Source organism: Canis aureus, chromosome 25 (assembly GCF_053574225.1).
Source record: "Canis aureus isolate CA01 chromosome 25, VMU_Caureus_v.1.0, whole genome shotgun sequence".
In the NCBI taxonomy this organism is placed as follows: Eukaryota; Metazoa; Chordata; class Mammalia; order Carnivora; family Canidae; genus Canis; species Canis aureus.
The window spans coordinates 38,274,140-38,295,915 of NC_135635.1; the positions used below are offsets into that span (position 1 = coordinate 38,274,140).

Consider the following 21,776-nt stretch of genomic DNA (forward strand, 5'->3'; position numbering starts at 1 on the left):
AGTTTGGGCAGCCCCGGTGGCTCAGCAATTTAGTGCCACCTTCAGCTTGGGGTGTGATCCTGGAGACCTGGGATCGAGTCCCACGTCGGGCTCCCTTGCATGGAGCCTGCTTCTCCCTCTGCCTGTGTCTCTGCCTCTCTCTCTCTCTGTGTCTCTCATGAGTAAATAAAATAAAATCTTAAAAAAAAAAATAGACATTAGTTCTGTGATTTAACTATACCTCTAGGATGCCTTAAAGTTCTAAGGGTCTCTAGCCAACTTTCACATTGCAGTCAGGACAATTCAATTTTGGTTTCTTGGTTTGTTTGTTTGTTTAAGATTTTATTTATTTATTCATGAGAGACACACACAGAGAGAGAGAGAGAGAGAGAGGCAGAGACACAGGCAGAGGGAGAAGCAGACTCCATGCGGGGAGCCCGACGTGGGACTTGATCCCAGGACCCCAGGATCACAACCTGAGCCAAAGGTAGATGCTCAACCACTTAGCCACCCAGGTGCCCCGACAGTTCAACTTTTACCAGGTTTTCATTGGAGATTGGAGGGACAAGTTTTTTGTTTTGTTTTGTGTTTTAAGATTTTATTCATTTATTTGAGGGAGAGAGACAGAGCATGAGCATGAGCATGAGCAGTGGGGAGGAGTGAGAGGGAGAAGCAGATTCCCTGCTGGGCGAGGAGCCTGAGATCAGGACCTGCGCCTAAGGCAGCCGCTTAACTGACTGAGCCACTCAGGTGCCCCTAGAGGGACAAGTTTTGACTTGAAAATAGAATTTGAAAAAAAGACTGGAAAGGAAGAAGAAGACAAAGAAGAAGAAGAAGAAGAAGAAGAGGAAGAAGAAGAAGAAGAAGAAGAAGAAGAAGAAGAAGAAGAAGAAGAAGAAGAAGAAGAAGGAAGAAGAAGAAGAAGAAGAAGAAGAAGAAGAAGAAGAAGAAGAAGAAGAAGAAGAAGAAGAAAGAAGAAGAAGAAGAAGAAGAAGAAGAAGAAGAAGAAGAAGAAGAAGAAGAAGAAGAAGGCACCATCATTGGCTAATTGAGATAAAGTGGGTGATGATTCATTACTTTTCCTCCCTGAAGTAACTCTTGAAAATCCAGAATTTCTACTGGCTTTTACAGGTTTGTCGGTACACAATTAAGTTTCGGCTTAATTAACAAAGGGTAAAATACACGAAGTTAGTTGATTCCTTAATCTTACCATGCAGCATAAGTGGCATATGGACAGGACTAGAGATGGAAACAGTGCTGAATATGTTGTCCAGTTGTGTTCCCAAAGATTTTGGACCTCAAAGTTTGGACTTTTAAGGAACTGTCATTTAAATGGCAACCCTGGGATCCCTGGGTGGCGCAGCGGTTTGGCGCCTGCCTTTGGCCCAGGGCGCGATTCTGGAGACCCGGGATCGAGACCCACGTCGGGCTCCCGGTGCATGGAGCCTGCTTCTCCCTCTGCCTGTGTCTCTGCCTCTCTCTCTCTCTCTCTCTCTCTCTCTGTGTGTGTGTGACTATCGTAAATAAATAAAAATTAAAAAAAAATAAAATAAAATAAATGGCAACCCTTTCTTCCTTCCAGAGGTTAAGCGCCTGCCTTCAGCGCAGGGTGTGATCCTGGAGTCCCGGGATCGAGTCCCACATCAGGCTCCCTGTATGGAGCCTGCTGCTCCCTCTGCCTATGTCTCTGCCTCTGTCTCTGTGTGTCTCTCATAAATAAAAATTAAAAAAATAAACAAATAAACAAATCAGTGGCTTAAGATTGTCAAAAGAGTTATCTGTCTAGGATTTAACATATTCTTCAAATAATAGACAAATCAGCCATGGGGTGAAACTCATTTTCTAATTGAAAACAATTTCAAATATATCATTGGAAATGTTTGAAAAATTATGAGAGGGGGAAGCCCAGGTGGCTCAGTGGTTTGGCACCGCCTTCAGCCTGAGGTGTGATCCTGGAGACCCCAGAACGAGTCTGACTTCGGGATCCCTGCATGGAGCCTGCTTCTCCCTCTGCCTGTGTCTCTGCCTCTCTCTGTGTGTCTCTCATGAATAAAGAAATTTTAAGAAATCTAAAAATTATGAGAGGGATATCTGGGTGGCTCAGCAGTTGAGAGTCTGCTTTCAGCTCAGGGTGTGATCTCAGGATCCCAGGATCGAGTCCCACATTGGGCTCCCCACAGGGAGCCTGCTTCTCCCTCTGCCTCTGTCTCTGCCTCTGTGTGTGTGTGTCTTTCATGAATAAATAAAACCTAAAAAAAATTATGATAAAGCGTGCACCTCCCCAGCCTAACAAGGTCTGACTCAGCTAGATGATAGGCAAATTAAAGAAAAAGGACAAAGTCCTACATTACTGGTGTGATTGTAACTCTGCCAAGTGTGCCCTTTGGACATGGCAGAGATCCTGCTTCAGGATTGTCTTCCCAAGGCATTTTCTATTGTCTTTTAAAATATCTCCACCCTGGGTGCCTTTTTCATGAATTTCTATATGAGGGCTGTACCTCTTACACTTGTCCCAGGGTTCTTCCTCCTCAGAACCAGCCTTCCAGTAGTCAGCGTCCCTTTCAAGAGGGGCTGCTAGTATAGATGACCTGGGAAGCCAGAGAAAGCAGCCCTGTCATGTCAGGCCCAGCCCAGACCCTGTCACATGGTTATATATATGGCTTACCGCCGCCTGATCAGCTTCTTAGTGAAGCCGCTGCCAGGAGGACCTTCTGGCCACCATGGACAGCTCCCAACTGTGCCTCACACAAGCATTCTCCGGCTTGAGTCAGGTGTCAGGCCCTGCGCATTTCCAAACACAAAGTCCAGCTCTGTGAGTGACTCTGAGATACTCTCTTTACTTGACGGGGATTGACAAAGCTGCAACCCTTTCTTCCACCAGAGCGTGAGGCTGGTGTGTGGACAGGGAAGGCTAGCTCAGCTCTCCACCAACTCTTTTTAGGGAAATTTGATTACCTTTATTGATCATCCTCCTTGCCTCAGAAACACTTTGGTGGGTGATAAGCTACTAATAAATAGCAAAATCTGTTTCATAATCTCTTTCCCTTTTTTTAAAAAGATTTTATTTATTGGGATGCCTGGGTGGCTCAGTGGTTGAGCATCTGCCTTCCGCTCAGGTCATGATCCAGGGGTCCTGAGATCCAGTCCCTGCCTCGGGCTCCCTGCATGGAGCCTGCTTCTCTCTCTGCCTATGTCTCTGCCTCTCTATGTGTCTCATGAATAAATAAATAAAATCTTTTTAAAATATTATTTATTTATTTATTTATTTATTTATTTGAGAGAGAGAACAAGCCAGGGGGAGAGGCAGAGAGAGGGAGAGAGAGGCAGACTCCCTGCTGAGGGGAGAGTGTGGGGCTCCTCCCAAGACCTTGGGACATGACCTGAGCCAAAAGCAGACACTTAACTGACTGACCCACTCAGACGCCCCTGTTTTATAATCTCTTAGCATGTTTTATACAGAACATCCTATTTATAGTTTGGGGGGATGCTAATAAAACTCAAAAAGAAAAGAAAAGAAAAGAAAAGAAAAGAAAAGAAAAGAAAGAAAGAAAGAAAGAAAGAAAGAAAGAAAGAAAGAAAGATCAAATTTGCATCTGGTTACAGTGTATTTAGCATTATACCTTTAAACTTGCCACCTGAAAATATTCTCACAAAATTTGTCACACATTCCAGACAAATTTCAATTCTCTCTGATTTCATGTATGCAAATGAGCACATAAAATTAACTTAAACACTAAAAATGCATACTTAATACAATCCTGACACCAATTCTGATGGGTGCTTTTTTCCCCTCACACCAAGCAATTATCTGAACACCAGCTGATTGTCCTATTCAAGTCAATTCTGACACCATCTACCCAGAGTTCGCATCTGATTTCACAAGTCAAGGGCTCAGACCCATAAGTCTACCTCTCTTTCTAATGTCAATCACAAATCCAGGTTGTTACTTGTGCTTCTGACCAACTGACTACAAGTAATAGGTTCCCATGACCTCCTTTTTGGGTTTGATTAATAGGCCAGAGTAGCTCATAAAACTCAGAAAACCAGTTTATTTATTAGATTACTGGTTTATTACAAAGAATATTAAAGGATACAAATCAACAACCAGATGAGGAGATACACATGTCAAGGCCCCAGATGAAGGAGCTTCTGTCTAATGGGTTTGGGGCCCCACACAGTGACATGTGATATGTTCCAGGTTCACCAACCTGGAAGCTCTCCAAATTCTTTCTTATAAGGTTTTTACAGATGCTTCATCACATAGGCATGATTGATTAAATCATTTACCATGATTGGTATATGTAAAATAGCAAATTGAAATTAATTTTTTTCTTTTTGAAATTAATTTTTTTAAATGTTAAAAGATTTTATTTATTTGACAGAGAGAGAGAGAGAGAGAACAAGCAGGGTGAGCGGAGCCAGAGGGAGAGGGAGAAGCAGGCTCCCCATGGAGCAGAGAGCTGGACACAGGGCTCCATCCCAGGACTCTGGGATCATGACCCCAGCAGAAGGCAGATGCTTAACCAACTGAGCCACCAACACACCTCTTGACATCAATATTCTTTAATGTCTAAATTGTAATACTGCTCTTCACATTTTTATTCCTTTCAAATAAATTATTTCTCCTAGAAGTCTCACATGCATATCACACTTTCCACTTCTGCCCTTTCCCAAAGTTGGAAATATCCATTACCTTTAGTGAGAGGAAATACAGTGTAATCTTAAAAGCGTAGGCACTGAAATCAGACAGCTTGTCTCGAGCCTGGCTCTATCACTTGCTATCTTTTTTTTTTAATTTATTTTTTATTGGTGTTCAATTTACCAACATACAGAAAAACCTCCAGTGCCTGTCACCCATTCACTCCCACCCCCCGCCCTCCTCCCCTTCCACCACCCCTAGTTCGCTTCCCAGAGTTAGCAGTCTTTACGTTCTGTCTCCCTTTCTGATATTTCCCACACATTTCTTCTCCCTTCCCTTATATTCCCTTTCACTATTATTTATATTCCCCAAATGAATGAGAATATATAATGTTTGTCCTTCTCCGATTGACTTACTTCACTCAGCTATCACTTGCTATCTATGTGACTTTGAGCAAGTTACTCAATTTTTCTAAGCCCCAGTTTACTCATATGTAAGACAGGTTTAATGTCAGCCCATTGGGAATAATGTCATCAGGGGAATATTTAATCCAAACTATTAACTATGATGCTGGTGCATACTAATGATGAAATATGATAATATTATTAATATGATAATTGTTTCAAACTTACCTTTGAATCATTTTCCAGAGATCAGAGAAAGCTTAGAGCTTCCAAATTTGTCTGGGAGAATTCAGAGACAATAATAGTAGTTTAATTCCTACAGTCTTTTTTTTTTTAAGATTTTATTTATTTATTCATGAGAGACTCAGAGAGAGAAGCAGAGACATAGGCAGAGGGAGAAGCAGGCTCGCTGTGGATAGCCTGATGCAGGACTCGATCCCAGGGCCCCAGGATCATGTCCCGAGCCACAGGCAGACACTCAACCACCAAGCCACCCAGGCACCCCAATTCCTAGTCTTTACAGTGTGAGATTGGTTGAACTTTTGGAGGATTGTTTCTTCAAACCAATGACATGCCTCAGTTCTATCACTATAACCAATTCCTTCTGGACAGTTCTTATCCTCGGTGCCTATTCTTTTTTTTTTTTTAAGATTTTATTTATTTATTCACAACACAGAGACACACAGAAAGAGAGAGAGGCAGAGACACAGGGAGAGGGAGAAGCAGGCTCCATGCAGGGAGCCTGAGGTGGGACTCCATCCCGGGTCTCCAGGATCACACCCCAGGCTGAAGGCAGCGCTAAATCGCTGGGCCACCAGGGCTGCCTCGGTGCCTAATCTTCATAGAATATTTGTTCTATTTTTTTTCTTTTATTGTATCTTGGGTTTCAAAAATTCTCAGAAATGTAGACCTAAGACTATCTTCTCAATTATTTAAACACCGTATCTTGTGTCAGACACTTTCTCTTGATGTTTTATGATTTGTTGCAGTGAGGTTTAAAAATACAGAATTCCAATCCTTACCCCAGATTTACTGAATAAGAATCTCTAAACTTAGTCACTCGACATCAGTGTCTTCACCTTTTGACATTAATTCATGTTGTGGAGAAGTCTAGTATTATGAATTTAATGCCTTTTAAAAATTAATTTTTAAAGACTTTAATTATTCATGAGAGTCACACAGAGAGAGAGGCAGAGACACAGGCAGAGGGAGAAGCAGGCTCCATGCAGGGAGCCCAACGCGGGACTCCATCCCGGGTCTCCAGGATCACGCGCTGGGCTGAAGGCAACACTAAACCTCTGAGCCACCCAGGCTGCCCTAAAAATTAATTTAAATTTGAATTAAATTTATATCTTTTTTCCCAACAAAGATGTTTAACTAGGGGTGCCTGGGTGGCTCAGTTGTGTCCTCCTTCAGCTTGGGTCATGATCTCAGGGTCCTGGAATTGAGTCCAACAAGTAGGGGGAGTCTATTTCACCCTCTTCCTCTGTGCTCTCTCTCTCTGTCAAATAAATAAATAAAATGTAAAAAAAAAAAAAAAGAAAGAAAAAAGTGGGATGCTTGGGTGGTTCAGCGGTTTAGCGTCTGCCTCTGGCCCAGGGTGTGATCCTGGAGTCCCGGGATCAAGTCCCACATCCGGTTCCCTGCATTCAGCCTGTTTCTCCCTCTACCTGTGTCTCTGCCTCTCTCTCTCTGTGTCTCTCATGAATAAATAAATTAAAATCTTTTTTTTTTTTAAAAAGATGTATAACTAATTCTGCCCATTTTCTGGAATTTCAAGAATTCACCAGAATAGAGTCTGGCTGTCAGTAGAGCATGTGACTCTAGCTCTCAGGGTCATGAGTTCGAGCCACAGTTTGGGTGTAGAGTAAAATTTATTTTACTTTAAAATAAATTAATATTAATTGATCAATGATCAATTATTTTTTTTAAAATCACCAGAATATATATCACTATAGATAGATTGTGCACCATTTAAAAAATCTCCACTGTAGAGGCAAATAACATCAACAAGAGCACAAAATGTCTAATGATTTCACATGACCTTTATCAACCCATTATCTAAAGTATCAAACTTTCAATTTTCTTTTTTTTATTCATGATAGTCACACAGAGAGAGAGAGAGAGAGGCAGAGACACAGGGAGAGGGAGAAGCAGGCTCCATGCACCCGCAGCCTGACCTGGGATTTGATCCCGGGTCTCCAGGATCGTGCCCTGGGCCAAAGGCAGGCGCTAAACCGCTGCGCCACCCAGGGATCCCAAGTATCAAACTTTCAAATGTCTTTCCACTGTCAATCTATACATCAGACACACTATCTTTCCTTGTCTGAAACTTCTTCCATAAGTACTATACTCCCAACACTATTTTTTTCTTTTCATTTGCTCAAGAAAAGAGCGGATGACATTAATTTCCAATGTTGCCTTAGCCTGGGAGGTGTATACCAAGCAGTTCACACTTACTATTTTTTAAAATATATCAAACAGGCATAAATCCTTTCTGAGAACCAGATTTATACCTACCAAAAATTGTGTGCTGATACAATCATCATTTTACATCTCTCTGTGATTTAATCAAAAGAGGAGAGACTGAATGGAAAGCTGTGGGCTGGGATCCCTGGGAGCCTGCTTCTCCCTCTGCCTATGTCTCTGCCTCTCTCTCTCTCTCTCTGTGACTATCATAAATAAATAAATAAATAAATAAATAAATAAATAAATAAATAAATAAATAAAAATTTAAAAAAAAAAAAGGAAAGCTGTGGGCTTATTCTTGATTGCATATTGGAATCACCTGAGGTACTTTAGAAGCTGCTAATGCCTGAGCCCTGCCCTACAGATATTCTGATTAAATTGCTCTAAGGTGCAGTCCAGGCTCTCCCAGGTGATTTTAATGAGCATCAAGAGTTAAGGGCAACCCTGGGTGGCTCAGCGGTTTAGCGCCTTCGCCTTCGGCACAGGGCGTGATCCTGGAGTCCCAGGATCCAGTCCCACGTTGGGCTCCTTACATGGAGCCTGCTTCTCCCTCGGCCTGTGTCTCTGCCTCTCTCTCTCTGTCACTCATGAATAAAATAAGATAAGATAAGATAAGATAAGATAAGATATAAATAAAATAAAATAAAATAAAATAAAATAAAATAAAATAAAATAAAAAAGAGTTAAGACCCACTGGTATAAAGATGGTTTGGGGGATCCCTGGGTGGCGCAGCGGTTTGGCGCCTGCCTTTGTCCCGGGGCACGATCCTGGAGACCCGGGATCGAATCCCACATCAGGCTCCCAGTGCATGGAGCCTGCTTCTCCCTCTGCCTGTGTCTCTGCCTCTCTGTCTCTCTCTCTGTGACTATCATGAATAAATAAAAATAAAAAAAAAATAAGTAGAAAAAACAGACAATGCATTTAGGGGATTCAGCATACCCATTTATCCAATTCACTGGCTGTTCATTTTTTGCAACCCATCGACAAACCAAGATGCAGATGATACCTATCTTAGTTCTAGTCACTATTATCACTGTAATCTCTACTACCCGGGAATAAACTAGTCTCTAATTGTTGTTAATCCAATCTATTCTTTACTCTGTAGTTTATCTCATCCCTTAAAACTCTTCAATGGTATTCAGTAGTCTTAAATATTCAGCACAAAACCCTTAGCCTGAGTTGGAAAAGACTTCAGCCTCCTGATGGTCCCCAGGTTAGAATAGCTCTAATCAATTTTCCAATATAAATTTTACCTGATCACAACCCAGATTAAAACTCCCCAGTAGTTTCCATTTACCCTCCAACCCTAATCCAAAAACCCTAAGTGTCTCACCAAATACTGACTCAAGTCTCATTTCTGGTCACTGTTTCACCAATAAATGTACTTGAAGAGTAAACTGAAGGTAGGAGAAAAAGTTGTGCTTTTATCTGGAGAAGTAACTTTGTAGGCAGAGGAAATAGCAGCCCCCTAAACTGAGACTGTGCTTGGCTTGTTTATTAAAAAGCCTGACAACCAGAGGGGATGGAGCAAAGGGAGTGAAGGGAAATGGTAGTAGAAATCTGAAAGGTAGCAAGAAATCAAATCCTATAGGATTTTCTAAGCTGTTGTAAAGTCTTTGGCTTTTGCTCTGAAAAAAAAAATAGGAAGGCATTGTCAACTTTTGAGTAATGGTATTACCTAGTTTATATTTTTATTTTTTTTAAGATTTTATTTATTTATTCATGAGAGAGAGGCAGAGACACAGGCAGAGGGAGAAGCAGACTCCACGCAGGGAGCCTGATGTGGGACTCGATCCCGGGACTCCAGGATCAAGCCCTGGGCTGAAGGCAGGCGCTAAACCACTGAGCCACCCAGGGATCCCCTAGTTTATATTTTTAAAGGACTATTCTATGTTGGAAGCAGACTATGAGGTGGGAAGGGCAAAGACAAAAAGTGAGAGTTATGAAATATATCTAGAGATAATGGTGGTTAAGAAGTGGTAGTATTCTGAGAATTTTGAAGGAAGAAAAGCAAGATTTTTCTGACAAATTGAGTTTGGATTATGAGAAAAGGAAAATAATCAAAGATACCACCAAGGTTTTTAACTCAATTAGCTGGACAAATGGAGTTGGCATTGCTCAAGTGGGGGGCACTGAAAGTGGGTCAGGGTTCAGTGAAAGGGATTGTGACTGAGCCTGGGAATTTTTTTTTTTTTTTAAGATTTACTTATTTATTTCAGAGAGAGGTAAAGAGAGAATAGGCAAAGAGGAGAGGCAGAGGGAGAGAGAATCTCAAGCAGACTCCACGCTCAGTAAGGAACCCAGCAGGGCTCGATCTCATGACTCTGAGATCACAACCTGAGCCAAAACAAAGAGTCAGATGCTTAACTGACTACACCACCCAGGTGCCTCCAAATCTGGGAATTTTAAGTTTCACTTAAGTTACCTGGTGGACATCGAGGCAGAAATATTGAATTAGGAGTTGGATATATGAGCCTAGGGATAAAAATCTGCAGGTAGTCACCATTTGGATGGCATTAAATCCTTCAGAATGGATTACTGAGGCTAGGACCATGTATAAATAGGAGAGAAGAGATCTAGGGATTTAGCCTTGAGTGACTCAATAGGACCAAGGCTGGGGAAAGGTAGGAGGAAAGAGAAGGAACAAAGAAAACTGTTTTTTTTCTTTTCTTTTATTTTTTTTTTATTTTTTTATTTTTGATAGTCACAGAGAGAGAGAGAGAGAGAGAGAGAGAGAGAGAGAGGCAGAGACACAGGCAGAGGGAGAAGCAGGCTCCATGCACCGGGAGCCCGACGTGGGATTCGATCCCGGGTCTCCAGGATCGCGCCCTGGGCCAAAGGCAGGCGCCAAACCGCTGCGCCACCCAGGGATCCCTGTTTTTTTTCTTTTAAAGTTTAATTATTTATAATCTCTAAACCCAATGCAGTGCTCAAATTCATTATCCTGAGACCAAGAGTTGCGTGTTCTACCAACTGACCGAGCCAGGCACCCCAAAGAAAATTTGAGGGAGCAGCCATTGATTTAAAAGGAAACTCGGAAAAAGATGATGTGCTGGAAGCTATGAGAAGAAAGCTTTTCAAGGTGGAGAGGACTCCTGACACTTTGAAAGCTCCTGATACTTCAAGTAAGATGGGGGTGGGAGGGGAATGTAGATGGTGTGGTCAGTTGGATGTCTGACTCTTGCTTTAGGCTCAGGTCTTAGGGTCGTGATATTCTTTTTTTTTTTTTTTTTTTAATTTTTACTTATTTATGATAGTCACAGAGAGAGAAGCAGAGACACAGGCAGAGGGAGAAGCAGGCTCCATGCACCGGGAGCCTGACGTGGGACTCGATCCCGGGTCTCCAGGATCGCGCCCTGGGCCAAAGGCAGGCGCCAAACCGCTGCGCCACCCAGGGATCCCTCTTAGGGTCGTGAGATTGAGCCCCACTTCCAGCTCCACACTCAGCAGGGAGTCTGCTTGGGATTCTCTCCTTCTACCCCTCTCACTCATTCTCTCTGTCTTTCTCTCAAATAAATCTTTAAAAAATTGGTTTTCTTTTCTTAAAATATCTGTCTAGTTTTGGCATCAGGGTGTGATGGTCAGTTTTATGTGCAACTTACCTAGGCTAAAGATCCCAGTTACTCAAACACTAATGTAGGTATTGGTAGTATTTTAAAGTTATAAATCTAATTTAAGTTTCTATCAGTTGACTTGAAGGAGGGGAGATTATCCTAGATAGACTGAGTAAGCCTAATTCAATCAATTAAGGTTTTAAGAGTAGAGCTGAGGTAGAGACACCTGGGTGGCTCAGTGGTTGAACTTGCTCAGGCTCAGGGCGTGACTCTGGCTCAGGGCGTGACCCTGGGGTCTGGGATCAAGTTCTGCATCAGGCTCCCTGCATGGAGCCTGCTTCTCCCTCTGCCTGTGTCTTGGCCTCTGTGTGTCTCTCGTGAGTAAATAAATAAAATCTTAAAAAAAAAAACAGGGGGTGGGGGGTAGAGCTGAGGCTTCTCTGAAGAGAATAAATTCTGCCTGTGGAGAGCTGCTTCACCAGATGCCCAAGAGTGCCAGCCTTCCTTTTCTGACGGCCACTCTACGGATTTCAGACTTGCCTGGACAGTTCCCCTAACTGTGCAAGCCAATTCCTTTGCAGTAAGTCTCTTCATATACATCTCCTACTGGTTCTATTTCTCTAGATGAGCCCTGACTGATAACACAGGGTAAGTAATACTGGCCTCACAGAATGAATTGAGGTTTGGGGAAGAATTTGTGAAGTGTTTATTATTTAAATGTTGGTAGATTTTCCCAGTGAAACTTTCTGACTATGTGAACATTTATAAGATTTCTTTTTCAGGATCCCTGGGTGGCTCAGCAGTTTAACGCCTGCCTTCGGCCCAGGACGTGATCCTGGAGTCCCAGGATTGAGTCCCATGTCGGGCTCCCTGCATGGAGCCTGCTTCTCCCTCTGCCTGTGTCTCTGCCTCTCTCTCTCTCTCTGTATTTAAAAAAAAAAAAAAAAAAAGATTTGTTCTAATAAATGTGTTCTACTGTATGTGTTTATTTTTTTAAGATTTTATTTATTTATTCATGAGAGACACAGAGACAGAGACACAGGCAGAGGAAGAAACAGGCTCCATGCAGGGAGCCGGATGTGGGACTCGATCCTGACACTCCAGGACCACACCCTGGGCTGAAGGCAGGTGCTAAACCGCTGAGCCACCCAGGGATGCCCGTATGTGTTAATTTAAAGTGGTTCTTTTATTTCAAATATATCTGGGACTTCCATCTTTCCATGTTAGTATTTATTGATCGACTGAATACTTTTATTGCTGTATTATATTCCATAGTATAATATATGAAGTATGTTTGTTTTATTTTATTTTTTTAAGATTTTATTTATTTATTCATGAGAGACTCAGAGAAAGGCAGGCACACAGGCAGAGAGAGAAGCAGGCTCCCTGCAAGGAGCGCAATGTGGGACTCGATCCCAGGACTCTGGGATCATACCCTGAGCTGAAGGCAGATGCTCCACTGCTGAGCCACCCAGGTGCCCCTAGAGGTTACTTTTTAAAAAATTATATGTAGGTACACATGGGTGACTCAGTCAATTAAGCATCTGCCTTCAGCTCGGGTCATGATCCCAGGGTTCCTGGGATCGAGCCCTACATTGGACTCCCTCTCCTCTGCACTTCCCCCTCATTTGTGCTCTTTTTCTCTCTCTCTCAAGACAAATAAATAAAATATTTTAAAATTATATGTAATATTTGAAATATACAAATACATATTTGATATATATTTAATTTATAACCAAATCAATCACATGAACATGCAAGAACCAATCTCTGTCTCTGATAGATAGAGAGAGAGAGGCAGAGACACAGGCAGAGGGAGAAGCAGGCTCCATGCAGGGAGCCCGACGCGGGACTCGATCCCGAGACTCCAGGACTGTGCCCTGGGCCAAAGGCAGGCACTAAACCGCTGAGCCACCCAGGGATCCCCATAATCAACCAACCAACTCCAAAAACAATATATTTTATGAAATATAAAACTACGTATTAACATATACTGTGTACTAAAAATATATATAAATAATATAGTGGGCAACCCCGGTGGCTCAGTGGTTTAGTGCCACCTTCGGATCAGGTCGTGATCCCGGGGTCCCAGGATCGAGTCCCACATCGGGCTCTCTGCGTGGAGGCTACTTCTCCTTCTGCCTGTGTCTCTGCCTCTCCCTGTCTCTCATGAATAAATAAAATCTTAAAAAAATAAAAATAAAAAAATAATAATATAGTAATGTAACATTACCAATGTAAGTATAGCATTATCCATACATTTCATTTACTTACTGTATGCCTCCTCTAGTCTATCCTGTTTTTCTAACCATCTTCTTGAATTTTATTATTGCCTTAGTTTTATAGTTTTTATCACATATTTATGCACCCTTCAATAATATTACTTGGTTTTTGAGCTTTTAAAGATTTTATTTATTTAGAGAGAGAGAGAGACCAAGGGGAGGAGCAGAGTCGGTGGGGGAGAAGGAGAGAGAATCTTGAGCACACTCTGTGCTGAACGTGGAGCTTCATGCAGGGCTCCATCTCACCACCCTGAGATGATGACCTGAGCTAAAACCAAGAGTCAATTGCTTAACTCACTGAGCCACTCCGATGTCCCTTGGTTTTTGAGCTTTTAAAATATATTATTATGGGGATCCCGGGGTGGCTCAGCGGTTTAGTGCCTGCCTTTGGCCCAGAGCGCAGTCCTGGAGTCTCGGGATCGAGCCCCATGTCGGGCTCCCGGCATGGAGCCTGCTTCTCCCTCTGCCTGTTGTCTCTGCCTCTCTCTCTCTGTCTATCATGAATAAATAAGTAAATTAATTTAAATTTTTTTAAATAGAAAAAATAAAATAAAAAATATTATTATGTACTTTTGAGACTTGTTCTTTTTATACTCAAAATTATGTCTCTACGGGGATCCCTGGGTCGCTTAGCAGTTTAGCGCCTGCCTTTGGCACAGGGCATAATCCTAGAGTCCCAGGATTGACTCCCACGTCAGGCTCCCTACATGGAGCCTGCTTCTCCCTCTACCTGCGTCTCTGCCTCTCTCTCTCTCTCATGAATAAATGAATAAAATCTAAAAAAAAAAAACAAAATTTATGTTTCTACAATTAACTGTAGTTGAATGTGGCTTTAATTCACTAACTTCCTGTGACAATAGACATTGGATTATTTCTACTTCTATTTTTTCACATTGCTATTACATTCCTACATCTCCTGATGCACATTTGCAAGAGATTTTCTATGTATATATATCAAGGATAAGAGAATGTAAAATTTTCTTTCTTAAGATTTCATTTATTTATTCGTGAGACTACACAGAGAGGAGAGAGAGAGAGAGAGAGGCAGAGACACAGGCAGAGAGAGAAGCAGGTTCCATTCAGGGAGCCTGATGTAGGACTCGATCCTGAGTCTCCAGGATCATACCCTGGGCTGTAGGCAGCGCTAAACCGCTGAGCCATGGGGCTGCCCAGAATGTAAAATTTTCTAAGAATGCATTAAATTGTTTTCTAAACAGGAGCATACGGGAACCCCAGGTGGTTAAGCTTCTGACTCTTGGTGTCAGCTCAGGTTCTGATTTCAGGGTCGGAGGGATTGAGCCCTGTGTTGCACTCTACGCTCAGTGCAGGGCTTGCTTGAGATTCTCTCCATCTGCCCCTCACACTTGTGCTGTCTCTCTAAATAAATAAATTTAAAATTTTTTTTTAAGTTTTTAAAAAATTTATCATTTGAGAGAGAGAGAGAGAGAGGCAGTGAAAAGAGTGAGAAGCAGACACCCTGCTGGGCCAGAGCATAATGTGGGGCTAGATTCCAGGATCTGAGGATCATGGCCTGAGCCAAAGGCAGACAGACACTCAACCATCTGAGCCACCCAGGTGCCTGAAATAAATTACATAAGTCTATTACATATATTTTCTCTAGTTTTATGTTTTTTCTCTCCACTTTATTTATGGGATTTTTGCACAGCAGTTCTTTTTTTTTTTTTTAATTTTTATTTATTTATGATAGTCACACACAGAGAGAGAGGCAGAGACATAGGCAGAGGGAGAAGCAGGCTCCATGCAGGGAGCCCGACGTGGGATTCGATCCCGGGTCTCCAGGATCGTGCCCTGGGCCAAAGGCAGGCGCTAAACCACTGCGCCACCCAGGGATCCCAGCAGTTCTTAATTTTAATATAAATTTTATCAATCTTTTCTAGCAGTATTTATTTATTTAAAATATTTTATTTGGGGGATCCCTGTATGGCTCGGAGGTTTTACTGCCTGCCTTCACACCCGGGGTGTGAACCTGGAGTCCTGGGATCGAGTCCCATGTCGGGATCCCTGCATGGAGCCTGCTTCTCCCTCTGACTGTGTCTCTGCCTCTCTGTCTGTCTCTCATGAATAAATAAGTAAAAATCTCTAAAAAATAAATAAATAAAATATTTTATTTGGGATCCCTGGGTGGCTCAGCAGTTTAGCGCCTGCCTTTGGCCCAGGGCGCGATCCTGGAGTCGCGGGATCAAGTCCCACATCAGGCTCCCGGCATGGAGCCTGCTTCTCCCTCCTCCTGTGTCTCTGCCTCTCTCTCTCTCTCTATCATAAATAAATAAATAAATAAATAAATAAATAAATAAATAAATAATCTTATATATATATAGTATTTATTCATGAGAGACACACACACAGAGAGAGGCAGAGCCACAGGCAGTGGGAGAAACAGGCTCCTCGAGAGGAGCCCAATGCAAGACTCAATCCCAGGACTCCGGGATCATGACCTGAGCCGAAGGCAGGCATTCAACCACTGAGCCACCCAGCATCCCTGTAGCAGTACTTATTAAATGGCCCATTACAGAGCTGTAATTTTCCTCTATCATATATCAACTTTTGATTATATACATGGATCTGTTTTTATTTTTTTAAGATTTTATTTATTTATTCATGAAAGACAGAGAGAGAATGAGAGAGAGAGAGGCAGAGACACAGGCAGAAGGAGAAGCAGGCTCCATGCAGAGAGCCTGATGTGGGACTTGATCCCAGGACTCCAGGATCATGCCCTGGGCCAAAGGCAGGCGCTAAACCGCTGAGCCACCCAGGGATCCCCTGGATCTGTTTTTAGACTCCCTTTCAGTTTCAGTAGTTAATTTGTCCATCTGTACAACACTTTACCATCTCAATGACTATTGCTTTCTACTAAGTTCTTGAATATATTCTTTTTCTGATGTGTTTTATTTTTATCCTTTTTTATTATTTTTTTTTTAAAGATTTTACTTATTTATTCATGAGAGACAGAGAGAGAGGCAGAGACTTTGGCAGAGGGAAAAGCAGGCTCTCTGTACAGAGCCTGATGCAGGACCTGATCCCAGGATCCCAGGACCACTACCTGAGCCAAAGTCAGATGCTCAGCCACTGAGCCACCCAGGTAGCCTCTTTTCCTTTTTAAGAAAGATTTTTATTTATTTATCCAAGAGAAAAAGAGAGAGAGGAGGAGAGTGGGAGGAAGGGGAGGGACAAGTAGACTCCATGCTGAGTGTAGAGCCCAATGCATAGTTTAATCCCATCACCCTGAGATCATGATCTGAGCCAAAATCAAGAGTCAGATGCCTAACCAACGAAGCTACCCAGAGGCCTTATCTTGGTCATTTTTAAATTACTGATTTGATTTCTTTAATAGTATAAGTAGAGGGATTATATGTAGTTTTAACCAGAGTACTTTATAGTAAAAAGTGGTTTATTAATAATTATCGGGTGTCTGGCTGGCTTGTTCAATAGAACATGCAACTCTTAGTTAGAGGTCCTAAGTTCAAGCCCCACATTCAGTATAAACCTAACTTAATTAATAATAATAATAATAATAATAATAATAATGTCAGTTTATGGGTGCATGCCAGAAATATCCTGGGAAAAAACTGAAACATGAACAAATTTCTAAAAACAATATATCTTGCCAAAATTCTCTCAAGAGAAAATAAAAAGCCTAGATAATCCTTAAAGTAAGGTCATTTAAAAAAAAATAATAAAGTAAGGTCATTTATAATTTTTTCAAGGTGAATATTTTTTAAGATTGTATGTATGTATATATATGTATGTATAGAGAGAATAAGCAGGGGGAGAGGTAGAGAGAGAAGGAGAAAGAGAACCTCAAGCCGACTCTGCACTGAGCATGGAGTCTGAGGGTCTCTACATGAGGCTTGATATCACAACTCTGATCTCATGATCTCAGGAAAAATCAACAGTTGGACGCTTAACTGACTGAGCCACCCCTGGCACCCCAAGGTAACCTACTTTTTTAAAAAAGATTTTATTTATTTATTCATGAGAGATACAGAGAGAGAGACACACACACACACAGGCAGAGGGAGAAGAAGGCTCCTCGCAGGGAGCCCAATGCGGGACTCCCTCCTGGGACCAGGATCACGCCCTGAGCCAAAGGCAGACGCTCAATAGCTGAGCCACCCAGGCGTCCCTATTTTTTACTAACATCACAAGAAGACATATTAATTTCAATACATAGCCCCTTTCCTACTCAGTCTATATTTAAATCCAAATGTAAATTATTTTTAAACTGATCTTTTTATTAATATCTTGATTTTTAATAATTTTGCTTTTCCTTTCCTCTCTTTTTTCCAACAATGGACAACACTGTTACTTTATGAGAATCAAATATATTCTTTCACTGAAGAATGTTGACTATGATCTAAAAGTCAAATTTAGCTGCAGTTTGATTTTATTCCACAGATTTTGCTATACAGAAAGAACCAGCTATGCTTTGTGGTCAAAATCCAGAGCAATCAAATAGGAATCATCATGAAGATGAAAGGAGAAAAGAAAAATGGAGAGAAAGAGGAGAAGAAAAAGAAGTGGAAGTAGAAGAAAAACTGGAAGAGGAAGAGGAAAAGGAAGAACGATGTCCCCAGGAACGATTAGTCAGCAAACCCCTCATGGACACTCTCTGGGCAATGTTTAAGTTAAACAAATGCCCCACAAGAGGAGATAGCCAATCACTGGCATTTGAATTTAACATGACAGTAAAACAGGTATGACAACATGTTTCTTTATTGAAAGAGTCACCTGTGTAGTGCTATCACCCATATAAACCAGTGGTCTTATTCCTTGGTTCATCATTTCCCTAACTTCACTTTTTTAGATAAAGCAATGGTTTCGTAAAAGGAGGAAGAGCTACAATAAAGATATGTACAAGCAGAAATATAAGAAAAGATCTAAGAGGTAAGATTGTTTTATATGCAGAACACTAAGTTGTAAGGAAGTAAAAAAGGAACATATTGACTTTTATTTATTTAAAGATTTTATTTATTTATTCATGAGAGATACAGAGAGAGAGAGGCAGAGGGAGAAGCAGGCTCCATGCAAGGAGCCCAATGTGGGACTTAATCCCAGGACCCCAGAATCACATCCTGAGGATCACACCCTGAGTCAAAGACAGGCGTTTAACCGCTGAGCCACCCAGGCGTCCCTATATTGACTTTTATTTTATTTTATTTTATTTAAAGATTTATTCATTTATTCATAGCGAGAGAGAGGCAGAGACACAGGCAGAGGGAGAAGCAGGCTCCATGCAGGAAGCCCCATGCGGGACTCGATCCCGGGTCTCCAGGATCACACCCCGGGCTTCAGGCGGCATATATTGACTTTTAGAGACAGATTGTGTCCCATAACTCTCAGATACCCCAAAAACTTTTCATATACCACCGTTTCCCTTTGGTTCTGGCTGGAGGGTTGAATATTAAGTGCTACGAGAGGTCAGATTGCTATCAGACGCTGTCCTATTAAACTGGAACTTCAGATTATAAACAGTGGAAGACAGAAGGAAAACCATTTCAATCTGTCCAGGAGAAGCTGACTGCGCATAAGCCAAGGGATCCATGGGGCTGCTAGGAAGCTTGGAGCCAACCATTGGCTGGCTTTGCAAACAATGTTTCCTTTGGTGCATTATTCAAATAGGGATTTGCTGCATTTGTGGTAGCTGTAGGGGCTGAATATGACTTGAAGTCCCAGAATAAAGACAAGCATCACTGAAGATAATACCTGAAAGTGTCTTTATATATATATATATATTTAAAAGATTTTATTTATTCACGAGAGACACAGAGGCAGAGGTACAGGCAGAGGGAGGAGGGTCCCTGCAGGGAACCTCATGTGGGACTGGATCCCAGGACTCTGGGATCACACCCTGAGCCAAAGGCAGACGCTCAACCACTGAGCCATCAGGCGTCCTTCTGGAAGTGTCTTAAAGGCTTTTTCTTTTCCTTTCTTTTTTATTTATTTGACAGAGACAGACAGAGAGAAAGAACTAGCAAACGCAGGGGGAGCAACAGAGGGAGAGGGAGAAGCAGGCCCCTCGCTGAGCAGGGAGCCCAACCGTGACATGGGGCTCCATCCCAGGACACTGGGATCATGAGGCAGACATTTAGCCGACTGAACCACCTAGGCGCCCCAACGCTTCTTAATAATTCTCCTATAAAATTAGATTTCTTCAGTGTAACCTACTTATCTGTGTGTTTTTCCTTTAAAGAATGCTAGCAAGATTTAATAAAGTAAGAATACATGTAAAAAAAGAAACTTCTTGTTCTGGCTGCTGACACAAAGAACTGTTGACTGCCCTATTTGTTATTCTGCTCAACACAAAAAATGCATATGGATACACAGACACGACACCATCTACCATGTAGCCATATTATCAAATATACAACTACAACCATTAGATGGTTATTGATTGCGGTATAGAATTCATAATCTTGTCTTTTTTTGTTCCTTAGACACTGAATATTTATGACGCTTGTCTTTTCTGTGTTTCCTATTGGTAGAACCTCACATGACTGGAAAAAATTAAGATAAGAACATCAACATTTTGGGGACACCTGGGTGGCTCAGCGGTTGAGCGTGCACCTTCAGCTCCGGATTGCTTCTGGGATCCAGTCCTGCTTCTCCCTCTGCCTGTGTCTCTGCCTTTCTTTCTCTGTATCTCTCATGAATAAATAAACAAGGGCAGCCTGGGTGGCTCAGCGGTTTAGGGCCTGCCTTTGGCCCAGCGTGTGATCCTGGAGACCCGGGATTGAGTCCCACGTCGGGCTCCCGGTGCATGGAGCCTGCTTCTCCCTCTGCCTGTGTCTCTGCCTCTCTCTCTCTCTCTCTCTCTGTGTCTCATGAATAAATAAATTTTTTTTAAAAATGAATAAATGAATGAAATCTTAAAAAAAAAAAAGAACATCACCTTTTTTTTTTTAAAGATTTGATTTAATCATTTGAGACATGCAGAGGGAGAGGCAGGCTCCTCTCAGGGAGCCCCATGCGGGACCTGATCCCGGATCCTGGGATCACACCCTGAGCCGAAGGCAGACACCCAACCGCTGAGCCATCCAGGCATCCCAGAACATCAACATTTTTAAAAGTAATAGCCTTTATATAGAATTTTTATATATGTATATTTATATACAATTTTTAATGCATTATCTCAACTTGATCATCATTCTAAACCATAAATGAGAAAACTGAACTGCTGGGAAATGTGATTTTACCAATAGGTACCAGTTCCTCTCTTTTCCTTCCCAGCCACTGAAGAACCTGGTGCCGCCATGGGCTGCTGCTCCTCCAGGTATTAGTAGTATTGGAAGAACAGGTCATATCCAAAATCTCCCTTCTGCAGAGGTGCCCCTGATGCCAAAATCTGCATCTTTGAGGTGGGGCAGAAGAAGGCAAAAGTGGATGAGTTCCCACCATGTGGCCAGATAGTGTCTGATGGATATGTGCAGCCTTTCTCTGAAGCTCCGGAGGCTGCCCATATTTGTTCTAGCAAGTACATGGTGAAAAGCTGTGGCAAAGATGGTTTTCACATCTGAGTGAGGCTCCACCCCTTCCACATCATCTATATCAAGGTGTTGTCTTGTGCTGAGGCTGACAGGTTCCAGAAAGGTATGCCAGGTGCCTTTGGGAAGCCCCAGGGCACAGTGGCCAAGGGCCCACACTGGCCACGTCATCGTGTCCATCTGTACCAAGCTGAAAGACAAGGAGTGGCTGATTGAGGTCCTATATAGGGCCAAGTTCAAGTTCCCTGGCTGCCAGAAGCTCCACAACTCCAAGAAGTGGGGCTTTACTAAGTTTAATGTGGACGGATTTGAAGACATGGTGACTGAAAAGCCGCTCATCCCAGATGGCTGTGGGGTCAAATATATCCCTACTCATGGCCCCCTGGAAAAATGGTGGGCTCTGCACTCATGAGAACCTGGACACTGCCCCCTCCCTATTCATGTCTGTCAATAAATCCTACTTGTTTAAAAAGGGTGGGGAGGGGGACACCTGGGTGGCTTAGTGGTTGAGCACCTGCCTTCAGCTCAAAGCATGATCCCGGGGTCCTAGGATCGAGTCCTGCATGGGGCTCCCTTTGAGGAGCCTGTTTCTCCCTTGGCCTGTGTCTCTGCCTCTCTGTGTCTCTCATGAATAGATATACAATCTTAAAAAAAAAAAAAAAAATACCAGTTCCTAATGCCTAAGCTTCAATTTCTGCTTGCATCTCTTAGCTGTAAACACTGTCTTTTCAGTTACAACCTAGCAAATATTCTAGGCTGTATCAATTTGTATTTCATATATAGTGTTTATACACTCATAATGCTCTCTGTTAACATTCCAGGGCAAGAGGATTTCAAATTTCTTGCACCTTCTCCATAACTTTTATCTCTTTACCTCTTTGAAATTTTTTTTATTTTTATTTTTTTAAGATTTTATTTATTTAAGAGGGAGCCCGATGTGGGACTC

At 42.2% G+C, this 21,776-nt stretch overlaps 1 protein-coding gene across 1 annotated transcript; it reads left to right on the forward strand.

Annotated features, from left to right (window-relative positions):
* Nucleotides 1-17,765: 17,765 nt before the first annotated feature.
* On the forward strand, nucleotides 17,766-21,411 carry NANOGNB (NANOG neighbor homeobox). Its single transcript, XM_077871795.1, is given in 5 exon segments — nucleotides 17,766-18,043; nucleotides 18,154-18,233; nucleotides 19,540-19,561; nucleotides 20,630-20,980; nucleotides 20,982-21,411. Coding segments are annotated over 5 exon segments (987 nt in total). The 5' UTR covers nucleotides 17,766-17,770; the 3' UTR covers nucleotides 21,243-21,411.
* Nucleotides 21,412-21,776: the final 365 nt, after the last annotated feature.